The sequence below is a fragment of the Populus nigra genome, chromosome 17, assembly GCF_951802175.1.
Source record: "Populus nigra chromosome 17, ddPopNigr1.1, whole genome shotgun sequence".
In the NCBI taxonomy this organism is placed as follows: Eukaryota; Viridiplantae; Streptophyta; class Magnoliopsida; order Malpighiales; family Salicaceae; genus Populus; species Populus nigra.
The window spans coordinates 11,753,284-11,774,552 of NC_084868.1; the positions used below are offsets into that span (position 1 = coordinate 11,753,284).

The 21,269-nt window shown below is 34.6% G+C and overlaps 4 protein-coding genes and 1 non-coding gene across 6 annotated transcripts; 1 reads left to right on the forward strand and 4 right to left on the reverse strand.

The window, feature by feature from the left end:
- Positions 1-808: 808 nt before the first annotated feature.
- LOC133677480 (lycopene beta cyclase, chloroplastic/chromoplastic-like) lies at positions 809-2,927 on the forward strand. Of its 2 annotated transcripts, none has more exons than XM_062099569.1 (2): positions 809-967; positions 1,149-2,927. In XM_062099569.1, the coding sequence occupies exon 2, from the start codon at positions 1,267-1,269 to the stop codon at positions 2,779-2,781; it is 1,515 nt and encodes a 504-aa protein (XP_061955553.1). In that variant the 5' UTR covers positions 809-967; positions 1,149-1,266; the 3' UTR covers positions 2,782-2,927. The 2 variants fall into 2 exon arrangements, with proteins under 2 accessions (XP_061955553.1, XP_061955554.1); XM_062099570.1 differs by having other exon boundaries at positions 815-967; positions 1,132-2,927.
- Positions 2,928-4,528: 1,601 nt separating this feature from the next.
- LOC133676966 (UPF0481 protein At3g47200-like) lies at positions 4,529-5,902 on the reverse strand. The gene has a single exon (XM_062098792.1). It carries the CDS (start codon positions 5,900-5,902, stop codon positions 4,529-4,531), a length of 1,374 nt encoding a protein of 457 aa, XP_061954776.1.
- Positions 5,903-12,678: 6,776 nt separating this feature from the next.
- Positions 12,679-14,226, reverse strand: LOC133676967 (UPF0481 protein At3g47200-like). Its single transcript, XM_062098793.1, has one exon. It carries the CDS (start codon positions 14,224-14,226, stop codon positions 12,679-12,681), a length of 1,548 nt encoding a protein of 515 aa, XP_061954777.1.
- A 3,608-nt stretch (positions 14,227-17,834) lies between these two features.
- On the reverse strand, positions 17,835-19,184 carry LOC133676968 (UPF0481 protein At3g47200-like). The gene has a single exon (XM_062098794.1). It carries the CDS (start codon positions 19,182-19,184, stop codon positions 17,835-17,837), a length of 1,350 nt encoding a protein of 449 aa, XP_061954778.1.
- Positions 19,185-20,912: 1,728 nt separating this feature from the next.
- Positions 20,913-21,047, reverse strand: LOC133677738 (small nucleolar RNA snoR74). Its single transcript, XR_009835826.1, has one exon. It is a non-coding gene; the product is annotated as a small nucleolar RNA snoR74 (small nucleolar RNA).
- Between the last annotated feature and the right edge of the window lie 222 nt (positions 21,048-21,269).

Genomic DNA, 21,269 nt, shown 5'->3' on the forward strand with positions numbered 1-21,269 from the left:
CCTACATTCATGAGCAAAGATCTTTCAAAGAGTTCCTTTTTTTTTCAAATAAAAAAAATGAATTACAAAAATAAAGATAATATTTCTCAAAGCTTTGGAAACCAAATCCACCCAAATAACCTAATAGAGCAAATTTCGCAAAATTATGATGAAATCTTTATACTTTTTATACTATTTCTTACATGCTTATATTTGTTATCAGAATGATTTTTAATGATAATCAAAGTATACAATAAAATTAATATCCATGCTATTGTTTATTTTCGTTATTTATAGCAAGATTCGAGTCAAAACTCAAAATACATCACTAATTAAACTTACTACTACCATTTCAATAAAATTGTACAGACTTGGAGTGTATAGAATGGCATACCATCAAAACCAATTTAAAACAAATGATTGGAGTTAAAATTATTCTTTGAAAAAAAAAAAAGAAAAAAAAATCAGAGTTAAAAGTTGTTATTGGTTGCAATATAAACAACAAGTGACAACCATAAGGGTATGTTTGGAAGTTTTTTTTAAAAATATTTTTGTTTAAAAATACACATCAAAACAATTCAAATTTTTTTAGAATTTTTGACACCAACAATTCAAGAATAAAAAAATTAATTTGAAAAAGAATTCAAAATTGCACTCTCAACATACCTAAAATCAGCAATGAATGGTTGAGGACTTAATTAAAAGCTAATAATAGTTTGATGGCCATAGCGTAGTTTTGCATCCACAGAGGATGCATATTTCCTATTTAGGATTCCAATTTTAGCGTTTCATGTTCTGACACGTTGTGTGGTCATTGTCTGAATGGCGGGCCATTCCATTCCATGGCAACTGTGGCTTCCTTTAGATAAGCCATAGTATCCATGGCATATTTTGTTCTATTTTCTCCAAATTTATTCACTTCAGAAAAGAAATGTACTTCAAAAGTTTTAGCCACACTCCTTTGGGCTCCTAACGATGCCCTTTCTTGGTAAGTCATGATTTTTGCACGTTTTCTTGTTGATATCTTGATAATCCCTGATATTTAAAGGATATATGATTTGTTTTTCTTTATATATTGCTCTAGCTTTTGTTACAAGTTGGTGATAATTTGAGTGCATGTAACAGCCCAGTTACGTTTAATTTTTATGATAGTGTATTGGTTTTGCCAGGGATTGGCATCTCAGTTGAGAACTGAGAGATTCTTGAATTCCACCTTGGGTTTTTAGAGATTTGTTGAGATCTAGTTGGGATTTTGGAGGGATATTTGATAAGCATAAAGGAGGAACTATGGATACTCTGTTGAAAACACATAACAAACTTGAATTTTTGCCTCAATCTCATGGGTTTTCAGAGAAATTAAGTAATTTGAGCTCCATAAAGATTCAAAGCCAACAACTTAGGTTTGGTCACAAGAAGTTTCGTTCAAAAAGGGGGAGAAATGGTTGTGTTAAGGCTAGTAGTAATGCACTTTTGGAGCTTGTACCAGAAACCAAGAAGGAAAATCTTGAGTTTGATCTTCCTATGTATGACCTCTCGAAGGGTCTTGTAGTTGACCTTGCAGTTGTGGGGGGTGGTCCTGCTGGGCTTGCAGTTGCGCAGCAAGTTTCGGAGGCAGGGCTCTCAGTTTGTTCTATTGATCCATCTCCCAAATTGATTTGGCCTAATAATTATGGTGTTTGGGTGGATGAGTTTGAAGCCATGGATCTGCTTGATTGCCTTGATACAACTTGGTCTGGTGCTGTTGTATATGTTGATGACAAGACAAAGAAAGATCTTGATAGGCCTTATGGGAGGGTTAATAGGAGGCAGCTCAAGTCCAAAATGTTACAGAAATGCATATCTAATGGTGTAAAGTTTCACCAAACTAAAGTCATCAAGGTTATTCACGAGGAGTCCAAATCTCTATTGATTTGCAATGATGGTGTCACAATCCAAGCTTCTGTGGTTCTTGATGCAACTGGCTTTTCTAGATGCCTTGTTCAATATGATAAGCCATATGATCCAGGTTACCAAGTGGCTTATGGAATTTTGGCAGAGGTAGAAGAGCACCCATTTGATGTTGATAAGATGGTTTTTATGGATTGGAGAGATTCACATCTGAACAACAATCTAGAACTAAAAGAGAGTAATAGCAAGATCCCTACTTTTCTCTATGCAATGCCCTTTTCGTCGAACAGGATATTTCTTGAAGAAACTTCCCTCGTAGCTAGGCCTGGAGTACCCATGAAAGATATCCAGGAAAGGATGGTGGCCAGGTTAAGGCACTTAGGTATAAAAGTGAAAAGCATTGAGGAAGACGAGCGTTGTGTCATTCCAATGGGGGGCCCCCTCCCCGTGCTCCCTCAAAGAGTTGTTGGAATTGGTGGTACAGCTGGTATGGTGCACCCTTCGACTGGTTATATGGTAGCAAGAACTCTAGCGGCTGCTCCAATTGTTGCTAACTCTATCGTTCAGTATCTTGGTTCTGATAGAAGCTTTTCTGGAAGTGAATTATCAGCTAAAGTTTGGAAAGATTTATGGCCAATAGAGAGGAGGAGACAGAGAGAGTTCTTCTGTTTTGGTATGGATGTTTTGCTTAAGCTTGATTTACCTGCCACAAGAAGATTTTTTGATGCATTTTTTAATCTGGAACCTCGTTATTGGCATGGATTCTTGTCATCTCGACTGTTTCTACCTGAGCTTGTACTCTTTGGGCTCTCACTGTTCTCCCATGCTTCTAATCCTTCTAGGTTAGAGATTATGGCGAAGGGAACCCTTCCTTTGGTTAACATGATCAACAATTTAATACAGGACAGAAAATAGGTTACTCAGATTCCATCTGTCTTCTAATTCTGTTGCATCTACATATTGAAGTTTCTGTGCTGCTGCCTTTAATTGTGAATAGAGCGCTATATGAATCATCTGTTATTTTCTTGTATCTTAATTACATATCCAATCCATGGTTCACATACACTCATTTCTTGTCGGTATGGAGTGCAGCAGATTCAGTGATGTGCTCTTGTTTGTCCCAAAGCACATGTTTAAATCATATTGTTGATTGATGCCCTCCCATGTATAGAAATAATTCAGATCTTTACTTGATAACCATCCATTCACTTAGAACTCGCTTGAATTTCGGTTAATAATGCCTGAAACACAGGTCATTTCTTCAAGACAATTCTGCTAATGCATGGAAGGGATGCATCAATGCAATTTTAAACTATGAAAAGCGGGGATAATATGTTAAATGAACTCAAGCGATTATCTCTATTAATAAGTTATGATGCAGGGAATCCATGCCTCCTTGAGCTTGAACCATCTCTTTACTGGGAGGTAGTGTTGCTATCTAAAACTTGCCTGTTACATCTTTACTGTGGAAAGGATGATTGTGAAGTAGAAATTATGACTGTTCTTTGTTCAGTTCACCACGTTATTGTTAGGCATATTTTGGATGTAAAATAAATTTGGTTGCAATAGAGATGATGATTTGGAGATTATGGAAGTTTAATGGATTGAAATTATAAACCCAGTTACATATAATTGCATAAAATTGTTATTGATAAATAACAGGAAAGAACATCATCACTTTGAGAAATCGATCGTCTTCAGATATACACGATTGGTTCACAGAGCTAGACAGGTACCACGAATGAAACACCCACTGACTACAAACATTTGCTAATACAACGATGAAAATGTAATCAAATGCTTGCTGGGCCCCAGTAAGGACCTATGCCAAAATTATGGCTTCTCTGTAGGGTTACAAGACTTCACAGCATAGGAAGTCTGAATGGAACCCAAGAAAAATCCCAGCGTTGCACCAACTACAGCAAGGAAAGTTGATGGGTGTTTGCAAGAGTTCTCTAGGCCCTGAATCACTCAGGACATAGTTTCACTACTGACAGACCTCGGATTGCCTATTCGTTTATCTCTTGACACCCCGTACAAGTCCGGGTTCAGGTGTGTCTATGCTTGTTAACGAGGTGCGCTGCTCGTTAACAAACGCATTCCGCCTATCGTGTTCAAGAGTTGAGCCACTTCTTCATCGCTGCCAAAGAAGTTGATGTTCCTGCAAACCCTTTTCTTTTACAACATGGTCTCTATGTTAGTTGGATGTTCAGAACATTTTGTCAGTGCTTCAACCTAATGTTTGAAACAAAGTTCCAAAGTATACCTTTTCAAACTTCCATTTCTTATATTTTGATCCTTAAATTCTAAATTTCTTTTGAACTTTGATCCCAATTTCTTTTAAAATTATAATTTAACTTTTGATTTCATTTTTTCTTGTACCTTGAATTCAACATAAGCAACAACATCATGAGAATGAGCGTTGAAAAGAAAGTCTTGATTTTATTAAGATAGATCATAAATGGAATACAAGCCAAATTTATCAAGTGAAAAACATTCTAATATAATCTCATAACCAAATGAGACAATAGCTCAATTCAAGTTTGATGGAAAATTAAGTAATTCACACTCTTAACTGCAGGAAATCTAACAAGAACACACAAATTATTCCGGAAACTGATACCTTTAGCACATGGAAACTCAGGGTTTGCACTTGGAGCTATCACCGATCCTTGAGAGGGAATAGTGCTATATAGGTCTGAATGGCAGTTAGTATGATGGTAAAAGTTGCAGCAACAAATGCAATAAAGGTCCATGGACTATTAAAATAAACTCGCAGCCACATGGCTACCCATTTCCTTATGACTTTCCTATGCTCCTTTTCAATGCTGGATTTAACCTGAATGTAAGCATAAGGATCGGGTATCAAGTGGCTGGCTATCTGGTTGAAGAGTTCTGCAGCTTGTTCATCACTTCCTAGAGTGTTGAGGAGTATGCCCTTCGATCGCAGCACCTGCACGTCTCTAGGGGTATCAATCAATGAATCCATGAAGCATACGTAAGAAGTGACCCGAGATTTATTAAGGCATGCTTCATAGGCCACCAAGTTTAAAAGCAAGGACTTGGTAGAGCTATCTATTCTTAATGGAGGAATATAGAGACTTCGAGTGATCAGCCATCTCCGTTTGAACTGGACATCGGTGAAAAGATCAGTCTTGCTTGGCTTGAAATGGATGCCAATGTTCCTAAGCTCCTCAGCAGGATAATAACGGTACCAGTTCATTTGAGAATTGTTCTTGCTCGAACTCTTCTCAGCGTTTTCTGATACAATCGTTCCAGAGCAAAACTGCTTATGTAAAAGTTCAAGAAGATGGGCTGCATCTGCAGGCCGATCACGTGCTGCGATACCTTGGGGATTCCGTATCGTTAATGATTTTTGCAATCCACGAAAAATTTTTGTTATCTTTTCCTTAAGCTCTGTTCCAGCGGGAGATGCACGAACTTGATCGCAGAAATCTGTAAGAATTTTCATCCAAGCTTTGCGATCCAGCTTTCTGAAACTCATCAATTTGGTGAGAACTTCAAAAGGGAGTTGGTTCTCGAGTAAGAACAAGTCCTTTGTTACCAAAGCAGCATCGTGTCTACTCATCTCCAGATTTTCAGGCTGCTGATAGAGGCAGAAGAGGAATTGGACAACGAAGCAACCATCAAGAAACATCATCCTGGCAAATTGCTGGTTGTCGAGATTTTTTGTTGAGTCTTCTATATAGCAATCTTTTACATTCTTTGCCACTGCTTCCACCGCGTTGTATATTTCTTGAATGGGTATTTTGGTATCTTCGGCGAACTGGCGGGCGTATGTATCCTTGAGCTTCTCCATTTCCATTAATTTTTCCTCCCCATGGTGATAGGGGCCAATGGAGACCACTGATGGATCGTAACAATCCTTGTTTGATTGAATTTTACGAAACATTGATGGAACCCTTGGAATAGTTGAAATCTTTGGCTCTTTCCTCTCAGGACTCATTATCGATACTAGCCAATCATCACATCTAGGGGAAGCAGAATGGATCTCATTGTTAACAATTTCGGACATTGCCAACAGTACTTTTCTACTTCCTTAATTAACGCACATGAACAATAGGATACGATTATATAATATTACAACAAAGACTCTAGAAAAGCTATATATAGCTTGATATTGAAGTAGCTGCAATTTTGGAACAAGTATTTTAGCTTTACTTGGAGGTGGAGCAAATTTTGTCGTCTGAAGCTGATCAATGGTCGTTTTGAAAGATAAACGCATATATTGTCGACCTCTAACATACAAAAACATAATTACAAAGCTGCCGTTGGTTTTACCTTTGGCAAACGTCTCTCCTCTTCTCTGCCGACTTCCTTCTATCAACTCTAACTCGCATGAAAAACTCACTTACAGTCATTTGAAGAATTTAATGGCTCATTTCTTTTTGCCATATAATAAGTTTCACGAATAAGAAATTATATATTATTCTTTAAGTAATTATCAATACTTTCTTCATTAAAAATGTTTTTTTTTTTCACTTTCAATCTTCCTTGAATGTATCTTACTAGTCATGACATAGGCATTTATAGTTACTTTCCGAATTCTATAAAAAATTCTCACCAGTAAAGCCTACATAGCAGTATAGCACGGAAGCCACATACGGTGTTGGGAAATAATCAAGCCACCCAATTATACCCATAAATATCTTAAGAGCTTCAGCAGTGACTTTTTTTTATTAATTCTTTTTCCAACACACTTTTATGAATAAACGTTTTTTAAACTTAAAATTTGCATATGAGAACCACCTTATGCTATTCTTTTTAATTCACTTATATATTTATTTAGAAGAATGGAGGAGATATAAAATACAAACTCATGACCATGTCAAAGAAATATTTTAATTCTAGAATTTAAATAATTAATTGAGGATTCAATAATTATTTTATATAAATTTTATATCATGTTTGTCCCTTAATAACTACATTGACTATGTGCACTGTTGCTTTAGGTTCCGGTTAAGAACTTTTTAGACAAAAATTTCGTTGGACCATTAATTTCTGATTTCTTCCTTGCTCATTTGCAGTTATGTAAAAATATAAACAAAAATGCCAATGTTTCGTTACTCATTTGTTGCCACGGAAAAATTAAAAAGCAAAAAATCAATTCCAAGGGTGTGTTTGGAGTATTAAAATTGCATGTAAAATGATTTTTTTGATATAATATATATTATATTTTTAATAACGAAGCAAATAATAGTTTAAATTTAATAATTTAAATTTTTAAATTGAAATATTTTTTTTAATGATGTGTACATAATGATTATCTTATTTACTTAATTATTTTACTAATTAATGCTATTTGCATTGAATAGGGAATCAAAGAAACTTGTTTGCATTTTGTTTTTCTTATATTTTATAAAAGAGCACGCACGTCTACGTGGGCTTTCTCTTTATTGCACTCTTTAATTATATAACAAGGCATGCTTGCCTATTTTTATCTCTCACATGCATCTCTCTCGTTCTAGCATATGGAAAACTAAAATCAGGATAAGCTAGCTCTTGTTACTTAATTTTTCCTCACACTTTATCTAGACAATTGCTAAATTCTTATCCTACACCCTTTCTATATATTAGGTGAAGTTTTAGAAATAATACCATGTGAAATGCGTGTAGGGGAGATAAAGATTGGATTGTTCCATGCTCAAAGTGCAAGAAAATTAAAGAGCATATATAATATATATTTAGAACAAACTTTTGTTTCTCCAGTCTTTAGTGTGAGAGAAGAATAGAAGTCGATCGAGCCCTACCAGGCAGGCTGCAACATATGTTTTATCGATCTGATGAACAGGTCGTGATCTATAATATTTGATCACTTTGTCAAAATACTGCATGCAGCTTGCAAAATTGAAACTTAACTTCTTATAATATTATCTCATTTACGTACGATGGCTGATCACCATTTTCCAATGCACAAATAATTATAGAATAATAATTATTAAGAAATCCCAACGCAGTTCAAAAAGTAGGTTATTTTTTTAAACCCCCCCCCCCCCCACCCAAAACACACACACACACACACACACACACACACACACACACAAATGTCTTTTTACATAAGAGAAAAAAAGTAATAATTTAACAGTTTTACCGACGCAATTTTTCCGTCGGCTAAGACACATATTCCGTCGGTAATTAATTTACCGACGACATCATCGACGAAAATTCTCCGTCGGTGAATCCTTCATCGGTAATTTTTTATCCGTCAGTAAATCTGTCGGAAATAAAAAAATAAAATTACCCGATTCATTTCATCGGTATATCCCTTGGTAATAATATTTTTTTTATTACCAACGGATTTATCGATGGAAATTCCATCGGTAATTCCGTCGGTAATTATTTAAAAAAAAAATAATTCATTTTATAAAATTATAAAATAATTAAATTAACATAAATCAACACTGTATAATATATACTCAAAATGCTTGAAAAAAAAAATAAGAAAATCAACTCAAACAAATTTGCAACAAATAAATAAAATGAAAAAATAAATTCAACTAAAAAAATTCATATGAAAAAAATGAAGTTGCAATTGCTAAAAATTTAAAAATCCTATAAATAAATCAACTAAAAATTAATCTCATATGAAAAAACAAATCTCACAACAACATTTATACAATTATTAAGAACAAAAACAATTAAAAATAAAATAAAAAACAAATATAAAGGGTTAAAAAATCATGAAAAAAGAAGAAAAATCTTACTTTAATGTAGTTGCAAGTGAAGCTAAGGAGAGAAATTTTTTTTCGTAAAGCATATTAATTAAAAAAAACTAAGAGGATAAAAGAAGAAAGAAGAAGAAGACATACCCGAGCATGGAGAAAAAGAGAAGGAGATGAGGAGAGAAAAGAAGATAAAGAAATAGATATTGATGTTTTTTACATATAGTGAAGAAGAAGAAGTAGAAGTAGAAGTAGAAGAATAAGAAGAAGAAGTAGAAGAAGAAGAAGAAGAAGAAATAAGCCTGTCTCTTGTGAAATAAGGGATTCGAGCTTTTTATTGGGACGCGTTAGCGATGGATTTAGCGACGGATAATTGAATATTAATATTTTTTAATATTCCGTCGGTAATATTTAATTTAAATTTTTAATTTCGTAAAAAGTTTTCAGAAACCGCCAACAATTACCGATGATTTTTCAGTCCGTCGGTGATTTTGTCTGTAATATTTAAATGAAAATTTTAAATCAATTGAATTTTTTCAGAAAACTGCCAAATAACACCGATGACTTTTCAATCCGTCGGTGATTTTGTCGGTAAAGAACAACAATTAACAGTACAATTGAAAAGTGAACAGTTCTGGAGCTCTCTAGAAAATACCGACGGATTTTGTCCGTCGGAGATTCCCTTTGTAATTGACATGATGAACAGTGTAAACAAGTTTACCGACGGATTTACCGACGGATTTTACCGATGGAATTTATTCCGTCGGTAAATCCTGACACGTCATCATTTTTTTTTGCTTTGTTTTAATTTTTTTGTCCCTCCGTAATTTCCTCGGTATATACCGAGGGAATATGTCCGTCGGTAAAATCCCTCGGAAATTTACCGACGGAAATATTTCCTCGGTATTTCCGTTTGTATTTATCGGTTTTCTGGTAGTGCATAACACAAAATATTAAGTAGCGCATTTGGAAAAGAGGTTGAAACCGCATTCTTTTAAAATTTAAAATTTTTTTTGTTTTTGCTAAATTTTTTTATATATTTTTAGATCGTTTTAATGTGCTGATTTCAAAAATAATTTTAAAAAAATAAAAACAATATTATTTTGATGCAATTATAAGTGAAAAACATTTTGAACCGTAACCGCTACCACAATTCCAAACAGACTTGAAAGATATTGAAAACATTTCAAATCCAAATAAGAATACCATCTAACCCTCTGAATAAATCCATTAATGTGTACTTACATTTTGGATTTTATGGTTGAAGTTCAAAATGTAGATAAGTGTTAAGAATGTATATATGTTTCCAAATTTGCAGACAGCAATTATACTAATAGCGTGTGAAATGCCTTTAGGAGAGATAAAGATTTGGTTTGTTCCATGCTCAAAGTGCAAGAAAATTAATATAAGAACATGTATATAGAACAAACTTTCGTTTCTCCAGTCTTTAGTGTGAGAAAAGCACAGATATCGAGCCCTACCAGGCTGCAACAGATGTTTTCAATCGTTTTCTTTTTGTGCTAAATAAGCTTGGACAGAATTATTTTTTTTTTAAAAAAAAGCCTGGAAAGAAATTCCTTTGTCGAGAGACTAGGATTGGATTTTTAAAGATACGTTCGACCTTTTAATTTCCTGTTCACATCTCTCTTCTGTTAAAGGGTTTAAAATCTGGCCGCTTAGAAGATTGGCTTCGCTACATATTATAGATCATTAGAAAATATATAATATAAAATCATAAATAAATATTCTTTGTGTTCTCAATGAATGTCAGTACTCAATAAGGTCCCAGCTAGCATAACAACCATTAAGAAATCAAGAGTTATTCTTAATTCATACTTCAGCATTTGATGAAATCACAATTTCTAGTTTTTCACCCTCCATTGTTAGTAAATAATACTCGCAGAGAAGGGTGTATTCTTTTATACTGTTTCGCTGTTCCGCTATAGCAGAAGCATACCGATATATATTATTTAGGACAATCATTTAATTTGTTTTTTTGATAACCATCAATTTTATTAAAAACATGGTTATTTAGACAGTAACCATAAATTTTTTTTTAAAAAAAACGAAGTCAAAACATTAATAAATCTTATATTAATTTTACTGCAAGTGTTCTATTAACTTGGAAGTTGGGCTTACTTTGTCCTCCAAAGCAAGGTGATCATGTTTTTAACAAGTGAACAAAGTTAAAACTATCATAACCAATATAAAGTTAGCATTTTGGACGGACGGACGTTATATTATTATTGTTTTCCTGCCATAATGGAATTATGGATTCTAAGCCTAAGAAAAGTTTTTGCAACTATTTAATTACGAAAGAGAAGAAATTTATCGAGCGTTTCTATTATTCAATGAAGTTGCATTATGTAGAAACTAGTATATGCTAGTTTCAGGTAAAACACACATGTTATATATATCCTCCAAGTTCTTGAATCTTAATTAATTTGTCCTTCTACTGAAATTTGATCCAGTTTTTTTTGGATGAACTAAAATTTGATTTAGGGAAATGACTTGCTTGGTCCCTCAATTTTCTTTTTATAGAAAATCCAGGAAAGCCAAGGAGAACTGGCAAAACAAGATCTTTTCATCCTAATTGACTAAAACTTAATTGAAGATCAAACAGACTTAATATTAGCGTTCGGATTGTTCTTAAGACAGAAATATGAAATCATCATTTGAGTTTTGCAGACTAGCATGTGAAATGCGTGGGAGGGACAAAGATTGGCAGGAATACTTCATTATATGTCTTTAATCTTTAGATAAAGTGAGCAACAGAGAGCAAGCTAGCTATATTTCTTCCCATAAAAGTGTGTCTTCTCTTTTTTGTACCAAGTAAGTTACTCAAATTTTGCTTCTTTTGGAATCAACATACTAAAGTAAATGCTTATTCTATTATCTAAATAACTGTTTTTTTAATAAATCAATTGATTATTATTAAAAAAAAGAGAGAGTAAAAGCTTATTGGTTTTTGTTTTTGTAATTTGTTATCTAGAATAAAATCCCAGTTTTTGACCAACATGCAATCTGTTCCCAATTCTTCAAGAGAATGTTTTGGCATAACCTATAACACATTGTAAGAAACTTATTACTTTTTTGATATATTGTAATGTATGATGTTTTTCAAAAAAGTTTTTCACTTTTATATATATATATATATATATATATTAAAATTATTTAAAAACACTAAAAATTATATCAATTTAATATATATTTTTTACCCACACCCTACTTGGTTTCTTATATTACATAGAAGGTTTAGGGTTCCATCCACGATTTGAACATGGGGAGTCGAATTGTTTAGCCCCAAAAATTTGAGAGCACAATAGTTAATGGACTCTGCTTATGGTGGTAACCGACTCCTTATTTGGATTGTGGCGTTAACTAAGTCAGAACATCCCTGTTTATGTCCAGTTAACTAATAGCCACTAACCCTCTTATTGCTAACTATCCCAAGAAAATAAAATAAAATTACATTCTATAAAATGAATAATGATGATCGATTAAACAAGAAACTAATTTTCCTAATTCCTACAAGGAAAGGAAAGTGCTTAACATAATGGTAGCACTTCTTAGAGAATAGTATTCGAAGAATTCATCGACATGATGATTGATGCATAAGAGACTGAATACGGATTTGATAGCTATGGACTATATTGACAGGATAGATCAACGCTAGTAAGAAACAGCAGATCGTGTCCCATTTGGATATATTTTGCCCACAAGTCGTAGGAAAAGAGCTAGGCAAATCTGCTACATAGGACTTAACATGGCACTTGTTATAATGCCAGAAATAAATGAATTAAAGTGAAACTTTTTCTTGCTTGCAGTGGATGTTTAAGTAAATCTAATATATTTAATAATTTGGAGACTGATGTTTAATAACTAACAATAATTATATGTAAGTACTTAACCAAACAAAAACGCAAACAGGTCAAACAACAATAAAGAGCATCGAAGACAGAAATGTATGAACTCTAAATAATTCATAGCACACTGAAACATTTTGCTTAAAACCTTATATACTCAATGATAGGATAATACATGAGAGGTGCAACACATAGCAACTGGCCAAATAATCCTCTCTGTTGATGAAAAAAAGAAAGAAAACACTCATTCACGAATATGGTATTTAGGGGTTAAGGGTAACATTTGTGGCCGGGATTTTGCAGATACCGAGATCTGGGCTTGCGGGAACTATTACTACGTAGGCCTTTATGGCACTTACTATGAGGCCATACATAAATGAATACTTTAAAACGAAGGAATAAATAGGACCCTTATAATGAAGGATCCATCGCTTGAACCCGTTTCTATAATGCGATTCGATGGCACTTTTAACCTCGACGTAAGCATAGGGATTGGGCACTAAATAATCTGATATCTGATTGAACAGTTCTGCTACCTGCTTGTCGTTTCCAAGAGTACTGAAGAGTATGCCTTTTGTTCGCAGCTCATTCACATCTTCGGGGTTATCAATCAATGAATCCATGAAGCATACGTAAGAAGTGACCCAATCATGGGTTGCACCTAGAAATGCTTCATAGGCTACCAGGTTTAAGAGCAGGGGCTTGGTTGAGTCATCTATGCTTAGTGGAGGAATGTAGAGTCTTCCGGCGAGTACTGTTGTCCTGAACTCGACATCGGTGAAAAGACTAGTCTTGCTTGGTTTGAAATGGATCCCAACATTCCTAAGTTCCTTGGCAGGAATGTACCGGCCAGACCAGGTCTTTCGAGAATCATCCCTGTACCAGCTTTTTCGTGTACTAGCATCGGGGACATCTTTGCTTCCAACAAATGTGAGATGAAAAAGTTCGAGAAGATGGGCTGCAGGCTTACGAGGGGCAGTCATCTCACTTTCCTGGCCTTTCGGATTTGTACTTGGCAATATTCTGCGAAAAAAATTTGAAATGGTTAGTAAATTTTTTTTTGTCTTTTCCCTGCATGACTCTCTTTGAGTGGGCTTTGAACGAATATGCTTGAAGAAAGCTTCAAACAATTCCATGTTCTCTCCTCCGAACCTCAACCTCGTTAATTCATTAAGAACCTCAAAAGGGAGTTGGTTCTCTAGTAAGAACAAATCCCTTGCAACCAAAACGACATCGTGACTAGACATTTTTAGTTTCTCAGGTTGCTTTAAGAGGCAGAAGAGGAATTGAAGAATGAAACAACCATCAAAAAACATCATCTGGGCAAATTCCTCGTTCTTGAGCTGGCTTGATTCATTCTCTATATAGTATTTTCTTACTCTGCTGGCCACTTGCTCAACCCTACGGTACATTTCTTGGTACTTTTCTTTGTACCGTTCTTGATTGACGTCATTTACACAATCCTTGACAAACTGGCGGGCGAATGAAACCTTGAGCTTCTGCATTTCCTTGAGTTCATCTTTCCCATGGTGATAGGGACCGATGGAGACAAGAGATGGATCATAGCATTCCTCGTTCTGTTTAATTTGACGAATTGTCGACGGAACCTTTGGAAACTTTGGCACCGTTTGTCGGTTGGAAACCTTGATCTCTTCACTTGTGGCAGCCATCATGCTGTCAAGCGATCCAGAGTGGATCTCTTCACTTGTGTCAGCCATCGTGCTGTCGTGCCACCCACAGTGGCTTTGCCCGGTGGAAGACATCGCTATGTCATGGCGTGAGATCACGATTTCCTGCAGATTTGCACTCATTATTGGTGCATGCAGACTATTAAAGGAGGAGATTTTAACTATTTTGTTTCAAGCACATCAATAAAAGGATACGAGTCCATTATATATAGGACTTCAAAATATTGAAGTAGCTTTTGGTTTGGAATATTTTAGCTTGCTTGGAAGTAGAGCTTAATATTGTTGGCTAAAGCTAAAGGAATAATTGGAATTATTTACTGGTGTCGTTGCTCTAACTTTTGCTCTACAGAGAATATATGAAGCAATTGGAGATCCCTTTGGACCATCACATCTATTCGTCCACTGCTTATTTTGAGTTCCACGTGTACTTTATCCATGGATAAAATGTGGCATATAGATCAGCGATATGTGCTCTTTCCTTTTTGTACTGGGCAACTATGACTGTCATATGTTTCAGTTTTAATAATGAAGTCATTACAGTTTATTTCCAAGTTTTCAAGAAATTGAATGTAACTGATCACTTGTCTTTTTTTAAAAAAGAAAATTCATAAATAAGGCATATATAGTCTACTCTCTTTCTTTTAATATAGTCCTTCATTTGTTTATAATATTTTTTAAAAAATATTTGCAACATGATGATCTACCGGTTTATTTGTTTTGGATTTTGTGTTTAATTTCTGTCTTATACTATCTAAATCATTTTTTACCATATGCAAGACATAATGGATGAAAAAAAAAAGTGTAGCTTAATTAGATCAGAATTACATTACTTAATTGGCCAAGGACCCGCCTATTGGGATTTAAATTGATGCGGAACATTTGATTTATTGCATCTTAATTGGTATTGATATACAATTGTTCAAAATTATACTGAACTATGGATCAAACTAAATTTTATTTCTGAACTTTTTTTATTTATTTGAGTACCACGAGCTAGTTTTTAGTAAAAAAGAGGCCCATCTGTACAGGTTTTCGTTCCTCTGTAACATATTTTTTGTTAAATCATGTATTTTCACTACAAGTGTTGTGTTTCTAGAAATTAAAAAATAAATTTGTTTTTTATATAATAAAAAAAAGTTTGAGATACTCAAATAAAAAATGAGCTAAGTTGAATTTGACTCAAGTTCATGATAATGTAATTTAGCCAAAGTTTATTCTTAAACAGTTCAAATCTTACAAATGACCTGAAGCAACAGTAATTATAGCCAATGCAATTATATATTGAGAGACAATCACAAAAATATTTAGGGGTATTGGTGACATTTGTATCTGGCAATCTGCAGACACCATGTATGGGTTGCGTTGGTAATACTGCTACATCGGCCATAATGGCACTAATTATAATGCCAAAAAGAAACGAGTACTTGAAAATTACACCATAAACAGGACCCTTAATTATAGCGAAGGATCCATCGTTTCAACTTGTTTCTGCAATGCGATTCAACTCCTCTTTCAACCTGAATATCAGTATAGAGATTAATTAGGCACTGAATAATTGGCATGTCAAGTGGAACCCTTGGAATAATTCTGGGCCCTTGCTGCTGGCTCATGGTCTCTGTCCGCTCAACGCTCATTATGGATCCCAACCAATTATTATTTTCTGGGACTGAAATGTGTGTTTCTCCCATTAATTAGAAGTAACAGATATTTACTGAACATAGGATATTGTGAACAGAAGAATTTATCTGCACTTCCAATGCATATCACGAACAGGTCACTACGGATCTATTAAATACCAAGTTAGGAACTAGAATATTCTTACCTTACTTAGAAGTTGAGCTTTGATGCTTTAACTGTTTTTGCTCTTGTCCAAAACGTGTTCCTCAACTGTAGACAGCTTCATAAATAAAATTTGCAGTGTAAAATCAAACTTAACGGTTAAGTTTCTTGACATCAAATTAAAGTGGTAGGTTGCATGATAGCACTGTGAATAAACCAGAAGAAAATTGTCATTAGATAGTGATTACTTTGTCAAAATACTACATACTGCTTGCAAAATCGAAATATATCTGCTTAATTTCTTACTTTGTTATCTCATTTATGATGGCTGGTTACCATTTTCCAGTGCACAAATTATTAAAAAAATCCCAAGTAATTGTACGCAGTCCAAAACCCAGATAAGTGTTAAAGAATATATGTTTCAAGATTTGCAGGTAGTAATATATACTAATAACATGAGAAATGCGTGTAGGGGAGATAAAGATTGGATTGTTCCATGCTCAAAGGGATCGTGAGCTTGGTATTTTTCATTTCTTTCATCTCTGCCTTTCCATGGCGAAAATGACCGATGGAGACCATCAAGAGATCGTAGCAATCCTTTTTCGCCTCAATCACACTAATCATCCGCGGAACCTTTTGAATGTCCGGTCCTGGATTTGGCTGTTTCTAGTCTCTTTCCCCTCATCCTTCCTTATGGATTTGAAGATCTCCTCATTGCTACGTGGGAAAATTGAACCAGCAATCTCATCAGTTGGAATTTCTAGTTATTTGGTCATTACAAGTACAGACTAGTATGCTAATTGTATGATTTGGTCTGTATTCCTGTTGCAAATCGACAAATCAATACGGATCTATTTATACAAGTACCATTCAAGTAGCTTGTAGCAAGAAACAAGGATCTTAGCTTACTTGAACAGTGAGCTTTGGTGCTTTAATTTAACTATTTTAATTTCCCTTGTGGATAAAATATGTGATCTTTAGACCTTCAGACAAGGCAATACTAAATTTGTGTTCTAAAATATTTAAAGTTTAAGGTTATGTCTTGGTATCAACGTTCTTGCATGAGTGAACATTGGATTAAGAAATTGTCATAGTTCAACACCGATGTGTTAGACAGGGATGAGCATGTGAAATGCATGGCAAAGTTAACGAAAGGTAAGTTCTATACCCAAAGTGCAAGCAAAGTTTAAATAGCATAGAATAATCTTTAATGTTCCGATCTACAGCCTTAGAATGGTGTGCCAGCCAGAATTTTCTTTCCTTTTTTTTTTGTTTTCCTTTTAAATTAATGAATAAGCTTGGGATGGTTCTACAAAATGATGTCGTTTTACATATATAAAAAATAATGTGGATAGAAATGTAGATGAAATGTCTTAAAATGAATGGAGGTCCTTAATTGAAAATCTGTGAAAGTTTGAAGGTAAAATTGATATCAAAATTGTTTGATGGTAAAATTGTGTTTGTCTATATAGTTGGAGGGCATTTTTGAAGTTTGTTCAAAATTTTAAATGTTTGACGATTGCTGGTAGTACTTGGTGGGTTTACTGAATAATCCGAGATGAATTCTACCCGTATCAGGAATGATAGACATTAAGGAGGAATACTGATTAAGAAAATATTGAAAAGAACCTAAAAGCTCAAATATTTTTGAATCGAAACTAAATTAAGGGTAAATTAGAAGAGAGATGGTGAATTCTCCAATTTCTTTGACAATGTTTTGTGAATTCAGATTGTATTTATTTAGAAAACAAAATAGAAATTACATGGCAGACGTTAAAAAAAAAAAAAAACACAAGCAGAAATAGCAGCAGCTACAGATAGCCAGGTAGAAAACTATGAAGATTTCTTCCAGGCCTCTCTCACATCTTTTATTCCTAGCCTCACTTTCCCAAGACAATTATAGTGCTGAAATTCGAAAGGTATAGAAGTACTACATATCAAGCACGCTGCAGTTAAGGGTATAGGGTACTGTTATTGCCTGGCAATCTGCAGACACCATATAGGGGTTCCGCTGGAAACACTTTCACGTACTTCAGGGCACTTACTATGAGCCCAAAAATAAAAGAATACTTAAAAATCACAGTATAAATCGGACCCTTGTAATGAAGGATCCATCGCTTGAAGGTGTTCCTACAATGTGATTCGATGTCCTTTTTAACTTTGTTGAAAGCAAGAGGATTGGGCACTAAATAATTGGCTACCTCATTGAAGAGCCTCGCGACTTCTTCTTCACTTCCGAGGGTAACGATGAGTACACCCTGTGAGCGCAACTCTCTCACATCTTCAGGCTGATCAATTAGTGAATCCATGAAGCATATGTAAGAAGTGACCCAAAGTTTGTCATTGTCACCGAGGCATGCTTCGTAGGCCACCAAGTTTAAGAGTAAGGGCTTGGTTGAGTCGTCTATTGTTAGTGCAGGAATTTGGAGTCTCCCAGCTAGCCATGTTGGTTTGAACTTGACATCAGTGAACTGGCTGGTTTTGCTAGGCTTGAAATGGATTCCCACCCTTCTAAGGTCCATCGCAGGATGATAACGATACAAGCTTGTCCGTGAACTATCAACAGTGTCGTTCTTATCAACAGAAGTTACAAAATGCATATGAAAGAGTTCAAGGAGATGGCTGGCACCATAGTACTCTCCCATTTCTGGGTCTTTTGCGGAATAGTTTGATATTGCTCTTCGCAGAATAGTTTTGCTGAAGAACTTTGATATCTTTTTCCTGCATGACACTCGTTGACGGGGCATTGCTCGTATGTGCTTAATGAAATCCTTGATCAATTTTATCCCTTCTTCATCTGATCCGAATCTCAACTTCATCAATGACCTGAGGACTACAAAAGGGAGTTGGTTCTCTAGTAAGAACATGTCTCGTGCAACTAAAGCTGCAAAGTGACTAGACATCTTCAGATTTTGATGGTCACGAAGTAGACAGTGCATGAATTGGATAACAAAGCAACCATCAAGAAACATCATCTTGGTGAATTCCGTCATGTTATTGAGTATAACTGATCCATCCTCATCATAGCATCTTCTCGCCACTACAGCCACATCCTCCACGGTTTTGTACAACTCTTCAATATTGTGTTTCCCACTCTGTTGCACAAATCTGCGCACCATATTGCATTTAGACTTCTCCATCTCCAGGAACCCATCAAGCTTCCCGTGGTAGTAAGGACCTATGGAGACCACCATGGGTTCGTAACATTTCTTGTTCGATTCAATCCCACTAAATATCTGTGGAACCCTTGGAATTCTAGGCCCTTGCTGCTGGCTCATGGTCTCTGTGCGCTCAACGCTCATTATGGATCCCAACCAATTATTATTTTCTGGGACTGAAATGTGTGTTTCTCCCATTAGAAGTACAGATATTTACTGAACAAAGGATATTGTGAACAAAAGAATTTATCTGTACTTCCAATGCATATCACGAACAGGTCACCACGGATCTATTAAATACCAAGTTAGGAACTAGAATCTTACCTTACTTGGAAGTTGAGCTTTGATGCTTTAACTCTTTTTTCTCTTGTCCAAAACGTGTTCCTCAACTGTAGACAGCTTCAGCAATAAAATTTGCAGTGTAAAATCAAACTTAACGGTTAAGTTTCTTGACATCAAATTAAAGTGGTAGGTTGCATGATAGCACTGTGAATAAACCAGAAGAAAATTGCATTAGATGTGATTAATTTGTCCAAATACTACATACTGCAGGTTGCAAAATCGAAATATATCTGCTTAATTTCTTACTTTGTTATCTCATTTATGATGGCTGGTTACCATTTTCCAGTGCACAAATTATTAAAAAAATCCCAAGTAATTGTACGCAGATAAGTGTTAAAGAATATATGTTCCAATATTTGCAGGTAGTAATATATACTAATAACATGAGAAATGCGTGTAGGGCCGGGAGATAAAGATTGGATTGTTCCATGCTCAAAGTACAGTTAAAGAACAAACTTTTGTTTCTCCAGTCTTTAGTGATGATAAAAGAATAGAAGTCGAGCCCCACCAGGCTGCAAGTACTTGTGTTTTCATTTGTTTTCTTTTTGTGCTTAATAAGCTTGGACAGAATTTCTTTTTTAGGTAAAGCTAATAATATATAAATTTACATAAATTACTTATAGATCTGTTACAGAGAACATCTTGACGATCATGATTATATGAAAAGAAGTAAAAATAAAAAAAATAAGTTCTTATCTAATTTTATGATTATTAAAAATTCTAACGGATATTTTAGAGATTTTTAGATAAAAAGCTAATTATATTAAAAAAATAAAATAAAAATCATTATAAAAAAACCCTACTTGAAATAAATTGTATTATTATTTAAGTCCAAATTACCGTGCTTTAGAAGTGGGGATTGAGCTTCAAGGCTAGCCCTTAGACCCAATCACTCTTTAAACTCATGTTTGGTTTAGCAAACAATTAGAAAGCCCAATAGGTACACCATCACAAATTCAAAACTTAGAAATAATTTATTTTAGTTAGGATGTTTTAGGTATTAAATTTTTTCTTTCATATAACCAGCTCTTTATTCAAGAATCCAATTAGTATTTTTAATCACTGTAAACTAGATGGTAATTTTTTTTTTATTTTACCATGATGTCGAGGACGACAACTAAATAGCACAACTCTTCTGTGCTACTTGCATTTTTGTACAAATATACCATATAAAGCTGGAAAAAAACAAAAATTAAGTTGTTCTTTTCACTAGTACGAAGTTTTCTGGAACCTTCGGAATCTTTGGCCCAGTATTCAAAATTCTCATACTCACTATCCTTTCTCTCCACTCATCACCCCATCACTCGCTCTTGACATAGATTTAAGCCCAAGCCATGTTATTATTTAAGCTTGTCTTCTTGAAGGAGTGAGAACAAAAACATGTAATTCACTGACTTCTACATCAATAACTCTTCAACAGAAGCAAAAATGGGTCAAAAATCAATTAACACCAGCATAAGCCAGACGCATATATTAATTAATTAATTAAATCTATCTAAACCTATTCATGTCAACAAAATTGTAATAAGAAATTGTGTCATCGTTTACTGAACCTTCAGCCACAAAGAAATAAAACAGAGGTTCGCCCAATAACAACGAAATTGATTTGCCTGAAGTTTACGAGATAAGAAGTAAAGGCCATAGAAAACAAAACCCATCTAAATCATAAACACAATGCCTTAAAGTGAACTCTGCGGTCAGAGTTCCTTGCCTTGCAAGCTGCAAAATAAACATAGACACAATAACATCAAATTAAGATCTCATTCAGTGATAAGCAAGCACAAAAAACATAAATGGAAGAATATTAGTAGACTTGCACTCGGTGAGATTACCAGGCTCTCTAAAGCACTTCTCACCTGAAAAACAAAAACAAATGGACATAGTGTG

Excerpts from the sequence above, each read along its gene's own strand:
- LOC133676967 (XM_062098793.1), bottom strand. The coding sequence starts at position 14,226 with ATGAGTGCAAATCTGCAGGAAATCGTGATCTCACGCCATGACATAGCG.
- LOC133676968 (XM_062098794.1), bottom strand. The coding sequence starts at position 19,184 with ATGAGCGTTGAGCGCACAGAGACCATGAGCCAGCAGCAAGGGCCTAGA.
- LOC133677480 (XM_062099569.1), top strand. The coding sequence starts at position 1,267 with ATGGATACTCTGTTGAAAACACATAACAAACTTGAATTTTTGCCTCAA.
- LOC133676966 (XM_062098792.1), bottom strand. The coding sequence starts at position 5,902 with ATGTCCGAAATTGTTAACAATGAGATCCATTCTGCTTCCCCTAGATGT.